Below are 19,005 nucleotides of genomic sequence, written 5' to 3'. Positions count from 1 at the left end.
GTGTATTATTTAATGGACGTCTTTGAATGCGACTAGCAGTCGTTTTTAATTCGCAATCAATCATAATTAAAACTAAAAAGCATAATTTTGCTGCAAAAGAGATTGAACGAGAGATGTGAACCATTTTTAAAAATTAACTTCAATTTTCAAACTATTATATAAATATGTTGTTATAGTTAGTATGTTAACTAGTTTTGGGACGACGGTTTATTCGTTGGTAATTTTGTTTAATTGTTTGTATCAAATTGACAGATCCCTTTTGTCGTAGTATTGTAAAACAGATTGTACGTACAATTCGAATTCTGAACTGATGGAAAAGTCTTAGATTAAGGGTCTGTTTCACAATGTCCGGATAAGTTCCAAATAAGCTATTAATTACTTATTGGTAGGGTAAACTAGTGTTTGTTGCGTTTCACGACTGTCAGATAGCGCTATTAGTCATGAAACGCAAAGTTTCTTATTAGGAACTTTTATCTTCCGAATAATTTATGTGTTGCATAGCTATTTGGTACTTTATCCATTCATTGTGAAACAGGTCCTTAAAATTTTAGATTTATTGAAGGCGTAAGAGTACTGACAGTATACCACTAATATAGGGCAAGTACACAAAGTTTTAACTTCATTAGTATTCCGCCTACACCACTGTGTGCTTGCGGAATTGTCAATAGCTAAACACAATGCCAACTTTACAGACCCAAAGAGAATTACGGACACATTGGCTGAATTAATCATTGTTACAATCTATACAGTATACACTATGTTTATACAGTGGGTAGGTGGACTCATTTCCCGCAATTAGACTCAAATTTGGTCCGTTTTGTGTATATGTTTATTCTGTATTAAATTTATACAGTGTCCATAATATTTATTGGTGAATAAACATATAAGGCCAAACAAACTTTATATTTAGATTTAATGTACCAATATACGACGAACCGCAACAATATACGACAATGCGCAAAGGCGATGAGAACTTGGAGAAACTGATCGTGATTGGTAACACAGAAGGCAAAAGATCACGTGGCCGTTCACCAACCAGTTGGACCGATCAAATGAAAGACTCATCGTCTTCAAAGCTATACAGTGTCATAAGAGATGCGCTGGACAGAAACCGGTGGAAGCAGATAGTCCGCTCTAGATGCTTCGTTGCTGACCACGACGCTCAGACATAAGCTGCAGACTAAAGAGAGAGAGAGAGAGAGATACGACGAACAACTCTTGCCTCTTAATTTATCACGTCAACCATCAAAGGATATTGTTTGTATTTAAACTTCAATTTCAAATATACTACAGAGCTTAAAGCTAGTTTTCACACTGGGAGAGGGCAATAGCTTGTTGTGTGCTATCTCAGTGTATTACTTTGAACACTTTATAATAATTATTGGATTTAGTATAAAAATGTCCTTCTCAAAGAGCAATCAACCGTAAGACTTGATACATATTTTATCTTAATTATTTAAATAATACTAAGTCCAGTTAAAATTAAAAACAAATATAGGAAAACTTTCTAAAAGACGATTTAAAATACAACTGCCCCGTTTACAGCCAGGCATTATTAAAATAATGAATAAAAAAAATTTTAATTGCACCGAATATTTACTCAGCAAATGTGAGCTCATAATGGAGCTGTATTTATGGAAACTGCACGTACGCTGTTTGGTCAGCTGTTAATATTAAACAGCATTTTCCACGTCGTTTCATCTGGCTTAAAAGTTTAAATTTAGAACTCATAAAAAGCTTTATTTTTTGTCAGCATTAAGCTGCAGGTTTAGAGTCAGTTCCGGTCCTCTGTCCAGATTTGCCTAAATACTAAAGCGATTTATATGTAAATTAAAGTATGCGATTCTTACAACTGTACAGAGTTCACTAGATGATGTCTAAAGTTGATTAATATTTGTCGTAATGTATCCAAATAACTAAAATATGAAAACTGATATCAATCAATCAACAAACATTTATTCATGTAGGTAACATAATGTAGACTTATGAACGTCAAAATAATAAATATACATTAATTGCTTCTAATTTTCCATTTACTGCCAGTTTTCAAATCAAGGGTGAAGAACGGAAGAGAAGAACTGGCAATAAACTCTCCGCCACTCTTTTTAATCGCTAAGTTTTTTCTTTTACACAACGTTTGTAAGGAGCTGTAACCATTACACCATGTTCCATATGACATCTTGAGTAATAAAGAAAAATAAAATAACTTAAAGACAAAGATTTGTCCTCTATCAGCAGGAGGCAATACTCGATAGATGACAACTGATAGTAGGAAACATCAAATATCTAGGGCCAAAATGACGATCATAACGGTTTCAGCTGCAATGGATTATTAATCTTATATATATTGTCATGTCTTGGTACCTATTAAACATCTAATAGTTGTGTGTATGTGTTCGTATTAAAATAAAACATCGTTAAGCGATGGTTGCGGTGAATGTAAAGTTGTTGGAGTTAAGAAAGTTAGCGTGCTTAACGAGCGTCGCTCTTTATTTTATTGCTACCAAAAGTTATTATATTGCCACTGTCTTTAAAACTTTTACGTAGTATTTGAAAGTAAAGCACTTTAAACATCTTTTGTCATAGTTCAAACTTCTCAGAGAGTATGTGAACACTAAGCGAATGTCACCTAAAATATAATCGTGACTTTTTGAAGACGTAGTATAAAGACGAAGACGTAAAAAATTAGTAACTTGCTAGGCTTAGAAGACTGAACAATTACGAGTACTTTGTAACGTGCCTACATTACATCTACTACATCATTCAAAGAAATCGCCGAAATGTGCCTACTCTATCTATGAAAATGTCCTGTCGTTTTTAAATGACATAGACGCAAATGTCTTTGCCCCAAGGGTCAAATGGTGAGTCCATATATTGATACAGTTGGTATTTAAAATATTATTTTTGTATTCTAACTAGTTTCTAATAAGTGGCATTTACCTTGTAATCAGCCTAAACCCATGTTTGTTTAATATTCTGCTTTACGTGTAACGTTTAATAATTAATACATATGTAACAAAGAAATTGTGGTAATTACATGTGGGTACAGGTGCGGCCGATGCCTAATGAGTTCATAAATTGAGCAGAAAGGGTCCGAGAGGTCCCTGGGCGTTGGGAGTAAGGTTACAAAATACTTTTTCTTTATTAAATTCGGGGCTCATAATGACTCGTATAAAATATAATTAGTATTTTACTTAATTATTAAAGCGCCAATTAGTGTTCGAGTAAAATATTTCACTCTATACGCCAGTCACGCTCGTTCCAGTTACGAAAGTCTACGTACGCTACAGTGCTACGAGCCTCTACGTAATTGTGGAGCACTTCTACGAATTGCTCATTGCATTTACATTCTTATAAAAAGTAGCCCTTTACATTTCCATTTCAATGAGCATTATTTAAATTAAGAATTTTACAATTGTATTGAAACGAGCGTAAAGCGCAAACAGCGCTTAAGCCGATAAGATATGCGGATGGATGTTGCGATTTTCATTAAATAGCCGGTAGCGCTGCAGCGCATTATTATGCAAATGCAAGTACACTGTGCGACGGGAAGGCGCCGACATTGAGTGGCTGCTTTGAAACTGATTTATTTTGTATCGATAATAAATTGTATTTTACTCGGTTGACTAGAGACGGCAACGTTCTAGCTCTAACGCCATCTACGCTCTTACCAGTACCAGTATAGGATTTTGTGTTCCAGTTATTCTAGAATTACATTTAAATTGGTGAGAGTTTGCAACGGCATTTGTGTGAAACGCGTCAAGCCAGTGTAGTATAAGCTTCGTTCCGTGGCGGATTTACAATGTTAAACTGAAACGAGAAATGTTAAAGTTAAGCTTAACTTTAACAATGTTTTGACAGATAAGCATGTAAATGATCAATCAAAAACAACTATTAGAATGAGCATGACCGTACATTTGATATCACTCTAATGGATTTAGTATGTATAAAACTACCATAACCAAGCAAGAAAGAGATTGGTAATATTAATAATGTCAGGTCAACGGTGGCAATTTTTTATCAAAATAATGTAGTGGTTTATGCGATTTGGCATTTTAGTCCCGTCTGTAATTTGTACAATTTGGCAGTGAAAATTTTTAAGATATAAAAAAGGAAATCAACTGGCCCTTAATCTTCTATCGTTATAAGAATAGAAGAAAAAGCGCTGAATATAAATCACCGCTACCATAAAAGATGCATATTTATGCAAATGGCGAATACGATATTCCTTTATTCCGAGCTTTTTCGTTCTGATTGTCGTTTTTATTTCTGTTTGTTTTAGACCAACTGCGGCCTGCGGATTAGATTTATAATTACTGCTCCATTCCAGTTTTCGTTCTGGACGATTTGTTGCTTCCATTGATTGCTATTTAAAACCTAAGGAAACGAACGACGACAGCTATTAACTAATTTGCTAAAAGACAGGTTCTGTTTGTTAACTATTTTAACCATTTAGCTAAGTTAAATATATAAATTAAATATACAGTCTCTTTTCATCTCATCGTAAAAATTGAGAATGAAAGGGACGCCTTCATTACGCGGAAGTTCTCTTACGACTAAGTAGTTAAAACTCGGAATTGGACTGATTTAAAATAGTATCGGAGTTGGCCTAGTTACTTCAGCTTGAGACTCTCATCTCTGAGGTCGTAGGTTCGATCCCCGCTATGCACCAATGTACTTTTATATGTGCGCAACATTCGCTCGAACGGTGAAGGAAAACATCGTGAAAGAACCTTGCCAAGAAAGCTTGTTTTAGACCCAGAAAGTCGACGGTGTGTGTCAGGCACTGGAGGCTGATCACCTACTTGCCTATTAGATTAACAAATGATCATGAAACAGATTTAGAAATCTGAGCCCAAGACGTAAAAAGGTTGTAGAGCATGTAATTTAACGTGATTAATAAGAGGGTATTTAACTCAGTAATAAGATATACTAAATTGTGTAATACCCGCAAAATGTACAATATATTTTCTAACTCAATATTAAGTTTTAACCGCAGCTCAGGCCCACTTTATCAAGCACTAACTTCGTTAGAATTTATCTTCAAGAACTTCAGTATTTTTTCCATTTTTCTGCAATGCGTTTTTTTATTTCATTTAAGAACATTTTGCGGAGATATTTATAAGGCATTGGTAATTATTTTATTGGCAAAGAACATTATTTAATTACATAAACACAATAAATAGTTTTTGTCTATTTAATGGATACTACCCGTTGAACATCGTATCTACATATTTGTGTCAAAACTTAATACAAAAATTATAAACACAAATTTAACTACGCCTACCAAGTGACAAATTTTATTTTTAAAAAGACAGAAAAACAGCATTTATTTCCCAGGTTGGAACAGAGATAATTGGAAAATGCAATGGACATATTAGTATCTTTCTTTACTTATTATTTATGTCCACTGGAATGTCCACAAGAATATCCAAATCTTTCTAGCCATACTAGAGTTTTCATGAGACAAACGGAAGGTAAGAAAAAATTTTAAATCGAGAAAGGTTTGCTACGTGATTGTGAATACCATCGCAGCGCGTTGACTGTGATATATTTAGATTAACCTTTTATTTGAGATTCTGATATAATTTTTTTCCAAATTCTTGTGAGAATACTTGATTTTCTTACTTTGTTGACAGTTCTAAATTTAAAACAAATATTCCTTTCATTTTAAATGCATGCAGAGTTATTCAAATGGACAAGTACAGTTTTATCTTTGTCCGATATCCGGACAGTAGCCGGATACTTCACATCCGGTTTCTTATTTGACCGGATATACACCGGACTTCGCTTATCGGATGAATTTATGCGTTGTTATTCATAGGTGCTTTGTTGTCCTTTTATACGGTTCTAAAGACCACACACTATTGAGTGAACCTGCTATGATATTATAACAAGTAGATTCTTCAGTTAGTCTGGAATCCAAACACTATTTTTCTTGGAAATCTTGAGAAATCACTCACAACATATACAATAGTAAAGCATTATACTGTTAAATAAATATATTTTATTATAAAACCAATAAATAATCAGATAATATCTATACCTGTTAGATTTCAAGTTACAAGCAGAAATGATACATGATCAAAGATATTAATTAAAAGAAATTACTATAATCGATAGCAGACGCACACATTCTCACATTACTCTATAAGAGTACTTTAAAAGCTCCAACGTAAAGGACAATGCAATCAGAGAGAGCACAGTGCAGCCATCAGCCATGATCTCGCAGTGAGTGATCTTGGTCGGGTGATGGATGACTGAGACAGAATTTACACAATTCGTCGCGTATTGATAAGGGTTATCTTACAACGCTAATTTGCGTTTAAGCTTCGAAAAGTTATAATTGATGTTCTTTATTTAAATCTAGTAAGATTTGGAATTTGGAAATAAATTGTTGTTTTCAAATTATAAACATAGGTAGTCAGTGTTAGGTAGCTAAGTAGTTTTACTTAGCTACCTGGGCATAACAGAGGATCTTAATGGCCGGCAACGCACTGTCTAATATGGGTGTGACCTGCCTTTATGATTCCATAGTCTCGCTTGCCTCATATAGGAAAAAGTAAAATGTATAGTCAAATATATTATTTTTATATCGTATTTTACAGTTAGTACAGTTAAAGCGGAAATAAAATTGTACGCCCAGAAGTACAAGACTAGGCTGGAAAATCATCCTAACCACCTAGCTGTTCAACTCACCCTACCCGAGTGTATAAGCCGTCTCAAAAGACGAAGAACCCTTGAGCTCGGCAACATTGTCTGAGCTAATATTATTATGGTAGATATTCCTATTGAGGAATGTCTCCACCCGTCAGTCCTCCTACAACTCATCTGCTCATAGTCAGAAGACTGATTGCACGATGCGCTCTTGAAAAAAAAAAAAATATCGTATTTTACTTGCATGAATAGGAAGTTGTTAAAAGTGGAACAAAGCTGTCCATCAGTCGACGTATACTCAAGCCCTCTCAATTAAAAGCGTACAGTGTCCTATGTTAGGACCAAATTGTTTCGTTCGGCGCTGCGTCATCGCTACCGAAAAATTCCAGTAAAGAAGACTCCTAAATAAAGCGTAATTTTTTTTTACGAACTGTGATATCATAGCCTGGCACCCTATCTGGCTGACATACTAGTTCAGCCTTTCCCAGCCGACAGGTGAAAAGATTATTAAAATATGAAATCAGTTCGGTATCATCCTTCATCGCGCACATACATTTGTTGGCTTTCATTATAATATTCTGTAAACTTTATAATCAAAAGTTCCATTGTATCGTGAACTCATCTTTCTTTTTTTAAAAACCCAATTACTGGGATACTTCTAACATTGGTGGCAGCGGTGGGATAGTGGAAGTTGAATTTTATTTTTATATTGATAAGGAATACCTAATGGACTTCAACTAAAATAAAATAGAAATTCTGTAGCTCAATTTACAATTCGAATTCGAATGTTAGACTTTAGTAATTAATTTAAAGCCATATAAAACTCGAATAATTGTAAAAGTAGTTAATTGAAAAGTTCCGAATGCAGCATAGCTTGTTTGCCTTCCACAAGTTTGGGAGTTGTAAGGCTTTGGCATGGCAGTCACGCTTCAATGAATATATCCGGTCATACGTGAGTCTTAGTTCTACCTCCTACTCCTTGTTACTGGATACACACAGATGTTTGAGTTCTGTAGAGAAAATTGTTTTTGGTAAATATATTTAAGCGGTGTAAAAACATAGTATCGATATAGTTATCAGTGTGATATATGATATTTTTGGAAGTGATTAAAATATAACAATTAAATAATTAGGCTCCAAAGACGTTGTAAATTGCTTGTTTCGTATTCACAATTTTTAGGATTTTTTTAATTATATACCTACAGTGAAAATTCATTGTATTCGGTTTAGTAAATTGGGATCATTTTAGAGAGAGACGTATAATGTTTTCAGGTATCGAAATGAGTTAATTTTGTTTTGATTACTTTTATTGAATGTAGCATTTTTTGTGGTTGAGTTATTTCGTGGCATTAAAATTATATATTTTCTTAAATTATATTTTTTTGATAAAAAGACGTAAGTCGAATTTATTATATATATATACATCAAGTTTCTCATTTTTAACATGAAGCCGTGTGTAAATCAGGGGCCTTAAAGGAGATTAATAAGTTGTCCCTTGGCCCACGTCCCGCCTCGGAGAGAGTTTGTCGAGTTTACGAACTTTGGGTCGCTAAGTTTCGTGATGTATGTGTAGCATTACATAATATATCTTAGGTCAGATAGCTAAAGTAATGTGGAAAATTCGGAACTTTATATACTAGATATATAATGTGGGATGCAACATACGTTTCTGTTAGTTTATGCGATTGTCAAATTAATCTATATATTTTTCTTTATCTGTGCGCAATACAAGCCTATCCTATCGTGAGAAATCAGTGAAAGAAGCCAAGACGTATAAAATTGGCTTTTACTTATACACTGTTACACTACACTGTTATATTACACTGTTTTATCAGTGAGCGATAATATTGACTATAATGTAGGTAACCGTTGAAAAAAAAGGTAAGTAAAAAAACATTTGTGTGTTTGTGTGTCACTTATGTGTTAAAAGTTATACTTCTTAGGCGTGACAAGATAAAAATTAAATCTGTCGCCCTACTTTACGATTGTAGAAAAAACGACAGTGACAATAAAAAAAAGGTATTTAATACATTGAAAGATTTATTAGTTAAATAATAACTTTATTTCTCATAAGAATTCCATACATAATTCACAATGAAAAGAGAGAAACAATAAAAACTAAGATACAAATTATTACAGCACACAAATGTACGTATTACGTACATATATGTACGTAAAGTTACGAAACAAAACAGCAACAAAAATTGACATAATAAACTTGATCGTGATAAATGGACTATTTTAAATGTTGACTATGCTTACTTCAGGGTGTCGTTTTTTTGTGACGGTGTGCGCGCGCATCCTAAAAAATTACTCTTATCATTTTTCCCTAACGTGCCAAATTATATCTGATATTTTAATATAACCTAAAAAGAATTGGTAAAGACACATTTAGGTATTTTTAGTAAAAATTAACACATTGACCATAGAACAGAATTTAAGCTTGTTTTATTTCTTGTACATGTGAGTCATAACATTATTATATAATTCATAATAGTAAAGAAAAATATCTGCACTTACAGTATATACATATATACTGATGAAGAAACTGCAAGTATTATAAAGAGTTGTCATTATATAGGAAAAATTACAGTGTATGGACAAAAAAGTCAACGCGCAGAGTTTGATGTTATATGAAAATTTTCACCATTAATTTGGAATTTTAATTCTAAACTTCGTATTTATTAACCTTATCAATATGACTAATTATTTATTCTTTTAAATATAGAACCCGGGCGTGAATTAATCGTAAATGAAAGAACCTTTGGACTAGTATCGTTGAGTTAACGATATGGAACATTAGTACATCGAAATGACCTATATTAAATGCGCACAGGCGGCGCGGTGCTCGTAAACGAATTTGGGACGAGCAATAAAATGATGATCTCATGGGATACAGGAATTTATCGTCTGCGCCTTTATGCTTTAATTATTATATCGTTACTTTAATTCTCCGAACACGCGAGAATTCGACAAGCGAAATGAAAAATGTGTTTATCTGAAGATGGTTATGGAAGAAGTCAAAAAACATTTATTCATGTAGGTACACTTATGGACGTCAAAAAAGAAATATATGTGAAATGCTTCTTATTTTACATTTACTGACAGTTAATAAAATTCCCACTAAGTAGTTACATTGTCACGCATATACACAGAACGCACCATAAGCGTTAATACAAATAATATGACGATTGTTTAGTTTAGTATAATCATTATGATGTATGGGTTTTTAGCTGTAAGAATGTAATCATGTTGAGTCTACCATCGACAGTTCAAGTAAGTCTAACATCGGCCACCGTAGAAATAAGGTCTAATATCGACTGCCATTTTAAAATAACACTTGTAATATTTTTATAATTCACTAATAGAGTTTCTATTTTTGTTTAACTTTTAAATACCGTCTCGATTTGACTTAGTAATCCAGCAGTAGAACGTAAATTCAGTTATCTTAAAAATTATATTCAACATTTGTATAGTATGAAACTTACTTGTTTCAATCAAAAGTATGTCGTTTTTTGTAAGATATAAAGACACTAATTCCGTGTCATAAAGCGGAATAAATTCAAATTCAAAAATCATTTATTCGTGTAGGTAACATAATGTACACTTATGAACGTCAAATAAGAAATATTCATTAAGTGCTTCTAATTTTACATTTACTGCTAGTTCTCAAATTATTAATATTAAGCTTATTCTCTGAATTAAACAAATGCCCAAACGAAGTTTGCACATCCAACTATCACAACCCAACGGAAACAACCTCTCAGATCTGAGGTTGCTGTTAATATATTAAATTATAGTATTTCCAGAACTGCAACCAGTCTTAACAGATTTCGACCGAGCTTAGCGACTGTTTCAACTAGTTATTCAATCAGAATATCGGTATTCGGGTATGACAGGCCGTTTGCCTCCTATTACATATAAAAAATATGTATAGGCATTTAATTTATTTAACTATGACACTTAGTGAAAAGAGAGTGTGTGTTAAAGAGTTGCGTTAGAAGATATACTTCTTTGGCGTATGATAAAAAAGAACTAAAATGCAGTAGTGATTAACGATAAATATCATCAAAAAGATGTTATTTAAATAAATAAATAATTAGTAAATACTATCACCGTCGTATATGAAATTGATTTAAAAACACCAAAATAATATTTATTTATTCACACTGCTTAATTGTACTGTTACAAAACACGTGTTCTAAATATAAAAATACTAGAATATACAACTTGAACATAGTTATCGATTTCCATGCCACCTAGACTTAACTTTACGATGTCGAATTTAGTGTGCGCGCGCATCGTAAAAATTCACTCTCATAATTTTTCTTGATCGCGCCAAAAGTATAACTTCAAAAATGTGTAATAATGGCTCTTAGTAATCTAAAGATTTTTGCAAATAATTTTTGTTACCGTAAGTAATAATAATTTAATACTGAATTAAAAGCTACGTTTTATACACAGTTTTTATACATAATTAATTTTCTAAAATGCTAATAAACTTTGACTAACCTCCATTATGATTCATTTTTTATTTTTTAATAAAATACTCGTATAGAAATGGATAGATTCTTGAGTAAGGCCTAGGTGTATTCACTGTGATTTTATGTAAGTTTACTGAAATAAATATTGAAAACTTCGCAATTTTTTTGCCAAAATACGCGTAATCCGCAGGCGACTGGAATGTTGACCTGAAAACTCATGGACCATGGTAACAATATTTTCCCCAATACTCAGGGAAACGTTACTCCTATAATATGTAACAGTCATTGAATTTTGTATGAAGGAGAGTTCCCGACCGTTCCTAACGGCCATTTCTGGGAACGTATAATTTGCATCCCTTGAACTGTCAGAATAATTCAGTATTTACATATTTTATAACATTTAGTCATATTATTATTTTTTTGTTCACAGGTAAGCATTGGATTTGTGTAATTGTAAATCCGTATTGATTGAGGAAAACGAGATCTTGGACGAGAAAGGTTTGTGATGTATGACGTTGTAACTGTTATTAACCTTGAAATACAATTTCCATAACTCAAATTAAAGCCATGACAAAAAATATTTTGGAACGATGGCAAACCAGGAAAAGCAAAAGAAGTATCAAGAGAGATAATTTTATAATATTTGTGTATCATTTTAGGCTTCCAAACAGCTGCTAAATTTAGTGTCTGATTTTCGAGTTGATGTTCAAGTAATACTTAGGGAAGTATTAGTTTGATCAAAATCGGTTATATACGGTATAGAGTTATTTTATAAGCATCTGGATAATTTAGTTACCAGGTATTGGAAGCGGGGTTTTTATTACCTTTATATCTATGATCTAAATGACAAAATTGCTTTAATGAGTGTATTGGCCTTGGAAATGAAAAACTACCAGCGCTCCCTGTCCTTTGCAACCGGCCGCCATATGCTGGCTTTCAGCAGTTTCTCCTTCTCTCCAACTAACATCGTATCTAGGCCGACCTACTGGTTCACCCAATGCCCCAGCCAATGTATTCGATTGGGCTGCCAACTCAATAACTTTTCGGCATTTTTCGATTTTTGTCTGAATACGATGTAATGTATAACTCTTTATATAATACATTAAGCGATTATACATAATCACGAGTCCCCCCTGCTCCATTAATAGACGTCCCCAGACGAAGAGACCTTGGAACCATTATCCATATCGATGGGAAACTAGGGCAAAGATTATAATATTGACGCTTTATCGTAATTTTGCACTATTTCGCATCAGTATCGCTACCGTCTTTAGCGTGCGATGATTGAATTTTAAATTTCGAACGCGAATAATGAATCGCGAGTGATACGTGAACAGTGTTTTGAAATGTGTTTTCTTCCACAGTAGTTTTGTGTGACCTAATTTTGTAACATTTCGTTTTTGTTTGTACATTTTGATTAGCTTATAATATCTTAAGTACGTCAATCAAAGTTATTTCAGTAAAAAAATAATTATCGATCAATACAAAAGAAATCAAATAAAATACATATAAATTTATAGTATGTCAATATAAAACATATAAATCTTTGTTGATCTATACAGATACGATATTATTAATATAAGAAAATATAAATCATATAACATATATTATATTACACATTTATTAAGACAAAATGATAGTATTTACGTTTTGAATCTACATAGTTATAATAAAAATTAATAAATAGAAAATTAAAACGAATTTTAAAAGTTAGTTCCTGTTTTTTTTAATGCGGAAATCCATTTGGTATTTAGAGCAATCACAGTCAGGAATCAATAGCATTCATTAATTACAAACTTTGTCCATTTAATTTGACGACCCTTAACGAATTTTCGCTACGACGCCTCGTAATTTTATTGGCCATTTTAAATAATAAATAACAAAACTTTATTCATGATAGAAGGAATTTAATCAACACTAATGAGTGTGGTTACTATTTATTTATACGATCTTTGATTTATTAATATTATTGCCAAACATTTAAAGAAATGAAAACCTCAATATTATTAAACATATAAATTATAGGTATATTTTATTATTTTATGTAACAATTACTGTTTACATTATACAGTATATCTATTTCCAATTTTCAATTTATACATTTTCACATATTTTGAATTTGTTTTAAAGCGAAACTAACAATGGTTCGAAACAAAAACGAGGATTGTTTCATCCATCTGTTTTCGATGCTCTGTGACCAGAGAAAATCGGTCAAACACAGGATCCGACAAAGTGACGGTAAGTCAAAGGCTATATTTTCTAACACTGTGGGAATTCTTTCACTTTTGTGCAATCGAGTGCATTGGAGCCTTATTGAGTCTGTGCTGAAACGTTCAAGTATTATACAGTAGAAATATATTTATATTTTGTATGAGATCCGGATGTAACAGGAAAACCAGTAAAACCGAGATATGTTTATTTAATAGCTCAAATTCAAAAATTAAAAAAAACGAAATTCTTTATTTGAATATCTGGCTATGTAAAATAGAATTCAGGTTTGACAGGCAGCTTCGCACTACTTTAAATTAACAAAGTTTCAACAATAATAACAAACACAATTTGCTTTAAACGAGGGTCTGTCAAAATAATAAATATATAATGATGACCGTGTAATTGTGTGTGTGTGAAAGACGAAACAAATCTAAATGAAAAATATGGATTAAGGAAAGAATATATATATTAAAGGACTTAACAATGATTCTGATTTGTTATACATAGTTGAGTGTACCGAGCTAATGGCTGCTTATTTACTAGCTATAATACATTGCCAACGCTTTTAAGCGATTAATTCAAAGGCTTAGTTAATGGATGGAAATAATGATTATTTTGTTTCGTTTCGCAGGTTTTAGTTTTTAATATATATGTTACGCATACGCGAGAATTTTCCGATAGAAACCCCATAACTAACCTTTGTGCTTTTTAGACGCAAATATATATCGATATACCGTCCGTTCGTATCGATATATATCGTATACGCCGTGCAAAGCAATTTATAATAAATATAATTTTACACTAACTACACAAAAACATGCCATACATAATTTTTAATATAAAAAGAATATTGTTCACTTGAGAAACTTAAATTATAGGGAAGAACTTAAACTTAAATATAATTATTATGTAAAATAATTAGTATGAAAAACTAAAATTAAAATACCAAATAATTTTAATAGAATTTTAAATTAAATTTTTAAATTTTAAGAGGGGTCTCTTAATAATGAACTTGCCCCCCATTGGAGCGTGGGCCACACGTTGGGAACCACTGTTCTAGAGTTTTGGATATTAATATGTTTAAATAGTGTTTAAATTTGCCTGACATTTTGCCGTACAAAGCGATAACATAAAAATCCATATATTTTTCATTACAGATAGAAATATTTAATTGAAATTCAAGCAGTGTTACCGCAAATAGAGAACTACAGTCGTTTGACCTACTTCCTAGCTTCGTTGTCTTATCTGATCCGACGTCATTGACTTTATCAAGCCTATAAATATTATATTATAAACACTGATTTCTAGTGAAATTGTGCATTTTTGACGAGTACAGGATTCAAAATATTACTATTAAGTTTGTTATGGAATATCTGGGAATCCCAAATATTACACATTATAATAAATAGCTTATAATGAAAGTATCGTTAATAACGTTTTTTTTTAAATATTAAAATAAAATTGCGTTAATATCCATGAATCTTGTACATGGATATTCAAAGATTGAATTTTAATTTAAACAAATTTGTGTGAAAATAAACCAGAGAAAGGGAAAAGAGAAACTTCAGTTCAAACAAAAAAATGTTGTAGTTAACTTGAATTCAACATTTTTAAAAGTTAAAAAACAAAAAAATATTGATTATAAAAAATATATTTTTTGTTTTGCTTAAATTTGATCTCCCATTTGAGAAGTTCTCCTTCTGGTGGAATTAAATATTCCAGATTATCGCAAAAAATATGTTCCTATTTTTATTTATTTATTTATTATATAAAATAAAAATACAGAAAACACTAAGGGGTTTAAACCTTGGTGGCCTGAAAGGCTACACAATACAATATCCTTATAAACTAAGAGTTCTAATGTAATACAATAAAGCAGTTTCACTTCAACAAATAGGGCGAAAGAAAATGTTTATAGACCTTATATATAATATTAGTATCTTAAATTTATGGAGCCAAGCAATCACATCGCAGGTTGGCTATAACTTTTTGGTGACTTAAAAGTATTGTTTATGTATTAATCGAATTTTAGTTTGACACACTATCAGTTGTTTCACCCAATTGTAGGTGCGGCTTATCACTGATACGAGATAGAAACAATTGATAACACGGCAGTTGCCCGCATTGCTTGCACAAAACAAAATCTGTCGAGACGGACGCACGCTGTGATGTAAATATATTCTATGATTCGTGTTTTATCTGTGACTGTTTTAAATTCATGAAACTTTCGCGCCATTTGTAAACTAGAGAATCGAATAACAACCACAAATTCAATTTTAGAATGATATACGGACTAAGTTTAAAAATGTGACAGTGTAATTGACGTTTAGTGATTTGAATATGTCGATAAATGGATTGTCGATAAAACGGTGACAATGCGGGGTATTTGGTTGGAGTGTTTGAATGCAGCGGCTAGTCATCCATTTCCGCTGATTCCGGGGGATTTAGTGTCGCCGTTCGATATCGATTTTGACGATGAAAGTTGGTAATTTTTAATATTTTGATGTAATGTAAGGTTTCTTAAGAACACTATTTATTAAGTATTTCAAACACAAACATAAAGCAGTGGGCCTTTTTAGGCGTTTTATTTTATTTCTGTATGTTTCATGATCCTTTGTCAATCTAATAGGCAAATAGGTGATCTGCTTCTTGTGCCTGACACCGTCTGATTGGGGTCTATCTCAATACGGATTCCTCACACTGTTTTTCTTCAGCGTCCATTGGTCCATCGGTGTACAGGCGAGAATCGATCCTACGACCTCAAGAATAAGATTCGCATGCGGAAGCCAGTAGGCTAATTATTTATTTATAATTTTAACAGCATTTCCGGTCACACTGTTGGTAACAGCCTTTTAGTTACATTGTGTTGATAACAAAGGATGTTTGTTGTGTTTTCTATTGTCCGCCACAGATAGCAAATGGATTATTCTTTATCATACGATAAATGAACAGAACAAACACTCAATCATGCAGTTTGATCATCAATTTGCGCGTTCTAACAAAACGCAATATTTCCTGGTTATGGGTTGTTAATTCAGTTCACTAATATGCTCATTAATCAGAAATTATTATTGGTTAACATTGGTGTTCTAATCAATTTTATTTCCGCGAAACATATGCAATGCGCCGAGGCAATGAGAGCTTGGAGAAACTGATCCTGGTTGTATACACTGTTAACACATTAATGTTACTGCATTGTGCAATGTGGGCGGCATTGCTAATGGTCACAGTAGCAATGCCGCCCACTCGGATCCGTGCGGATGTTCGTTCATATTTTGAAACTATTGCCATCCCTAGGTCTCGAGTATTCCGGCTAATACTTTATCCAATGTTTAAGCATTCAATGTGTTAAGAGGCGCTAGACATAAACCAGGGGCATCAGATTGTCCGCTGCAGATGATTTCTTGGTCACCACTAAAGAAAACTACTGGTGTTTTAAAAATTTTAAAGAAATACTTAAGTAGATTACCTCGCTTATGCATATCATTTTGCAAATGCAATATTTATTATATCTAAGACTGATAAAATGTTTAATTATAATATTAATTTATACAATTAAATCGTTATTTAATTAATTTTGTCACGTAGAACTTGATTTTATATATTTAATAGTGTTAAATGTTCCACGTAAAACGTTGCGCAAAATCAGTAGATAGCGTTATCAACCGAATTATCAGATACAGTGCACGGTTCTTAACGCAGCCAGTCAACGAAACACTGTGGAATAATAAGTAGCCGGTAGAAGATAATTTGTATCGATAGAAGATCGATTCGAATTAAAATCACGCGCAACATCGAATCGACATTCGACCGAGATAAACTATCTTATCTGGCAGTCATAGTCAATCGTTGTGAACGGAAGGTTTATATTATGAACTGTTGACAATATGCGAATGCGGTGGTCTTTGACTGAATGTATGCGCGAGTGTGCGTGGCAAACTTTTTACTGTGGGTTGGATGCGTGTGAACGTTTGCCTTCAGTGAGTAATGTGCTTTCGCCGGCGTATCCTCCGCTAGATGTCGTCATCGCCGCTCCAACGTGTAGTAGATGTATGTATTAAAGTTGACATTGACATTAGATAAAGTATCGATAACATTCGACATCTCTATGATCTATCGTAATGTATAGAGTAATTTTAAGTTGACATGTAAGTAAACCCTTCATGATTACAAACGTGCAATAATAGCTATTCTATTCAGTCATAATCACTGAGTTTTGTTTTAAAATTGGAACGAGTTAAAATATTCATGCACACGGTTAACTAACCGGAATCGGAAATGTCATTTAAACATTGCAGGATAATAAAATTACCTGTAAATAGTTTTTTTTTAATTTAAGAAAAGTGGAAGGTGGCTCGCCTGTATAGTGACCATATACACCTGAATACCGCAATTGCCGGCAAGTGCGTTGCCGGCCTTTTATAAATTCCTACACTCCTTTTTTGAAGGACATAAGTTCTAAGTCGAATTAAGTCGGAAATACCTCAATGAGCAGCTGGTTCCTCATAAAGTTTCTCAATACACGGAAAAAACTGCCTTAAAAACGCTTAGTAGTTACAGTGTCTACTAAGCGTCGTTCTTATAATTTTGCATTACAAAACAGGATATATAAATTTGTAAAATATTATCGTATATAATCCCTTGTCTATTGTTTTATCGAATACCTCATATCATATCAAAATTCTCGCTAATAAAAATCGTAAATCTAAAGTTTTACGAATTTTGTTTGTAAAATTCGCGACACGGTTAGTCCAATATTGCGTTGAATAAAATATATTATTCGTGTTGGAAAAGCAATCTATATTTATTACTACAGAAATGAAGCTTTGTTTATTTGGATTAACTAGCTTTTGATTTGCGCTTGCAAATAAATATTTTTTTATTGCGAAACTAGTATTTTAATTTTGACGTTAAATTGTTATCTGTGTTAGGCCTGACATCTGTCACTAATGTAGGTTCTGTGGTTGTTCTAGAGCAATGTTTCCCAACCTTTTTTGTGCCTTAGCCTTTCAATAAAAAAATATTGTTAACTTAAAAAAACTTAAACATAGTAAAAGATGTGTAATGAAAAACTAGAATTGAAATTCGAATTAATTTTCAAATAACACCTCTTAACATTGAAATCAATAATCTAGACCTCAGAATTCTGTAAACCTGATCATTTCTAATAGACAAGTAGATTGTCCACCTTCTGTGCCTGACACACACCGTCGACATTTTGGTTCAGGGCATGCCGGTTTCCTCACGATGTTTTCTATCTACGACCCTTCTAAAAAAATCCATGTGTATTTATTAACAATTCTTAGATATGAGTATCGGATGGTATTAAATATAAAGCCTCTCAGTTTACATAAGTATGTTAATTTATAACTGCAATCAGAATATCATAGTTACGTGACATATTTAAATGAAATAAACACACAATCGTAATTCGATTGGAAATTATCAATTATACGTGCTTGCTAATTTATCCAATGCGGGACAATTGAATGTATCGAATATTAATCAAATAGTCAAGAGCAGTGTTATTCTAGTGATTCAGCATGCGAATCAAGCTGTTCTGATGCGATCAGACCCTGTCCAATCGATTTTTATTTTGTGCGTAATGACACGTACAACTATTAATATTCAAAACTCTAGGACAGTCACAGAG

At 32.6% G+C, this 19,005-nt stretch overlaps 1 protein-coding gene across 6 annotated transcripts in view; it reads left to right on the top strand.

Moving 5' to 3' along the window:
• LOC110997707 (atypical protein kinase C) overlaps window positions 1-19,005 on the top strand; it is a 172,136-nt gene that overhangs the window by 122,256 nt on the left and 30,875 nt on the right. Inside the window, exon 1 of one of the 6 annotated variants that reach the window (XM_045632885.1) lies at window positions 13,273-13,379. The exons of 3 other annotated variants lie outside the window; for them this stretch is intronic. In XM_045632885.1, the coding sequence (XP_045488841.1) occupies window positions 13,283-13,379 (97 nt within the window). In that variant the 5' untranslated portion in view covers window positions 13,273-13,282. Of the gene's footprint in view, window positions 1-13,272; window positions 13,380-15,422; window positions 15,834-17,083; window positions 17,403-19,005 lie in introns of those variants that run through there. 2 more of the 6 variants (XM_022265983.2, XM_022265982.2) reach the window with 2 other exon arrangements.

The sequence above is a fragment of the Pieris rapae genome, chromosome 21, assembly GCF_905147795.1.
Source record: "Pieris rapae chromosome 21, ilPieRapa1.1, whole genome shotgun sequence".
NCBI classification, from domain to species: domain Eukaryota; kingdom Metazoa; phylum Arthropoda; class Insecta; order Lepidoptera; family Pieridae; genus Pieris; species Pieris rapae.
This window is presented reverse-complemented; position numbering and strand designations above follow the sequence as displayed.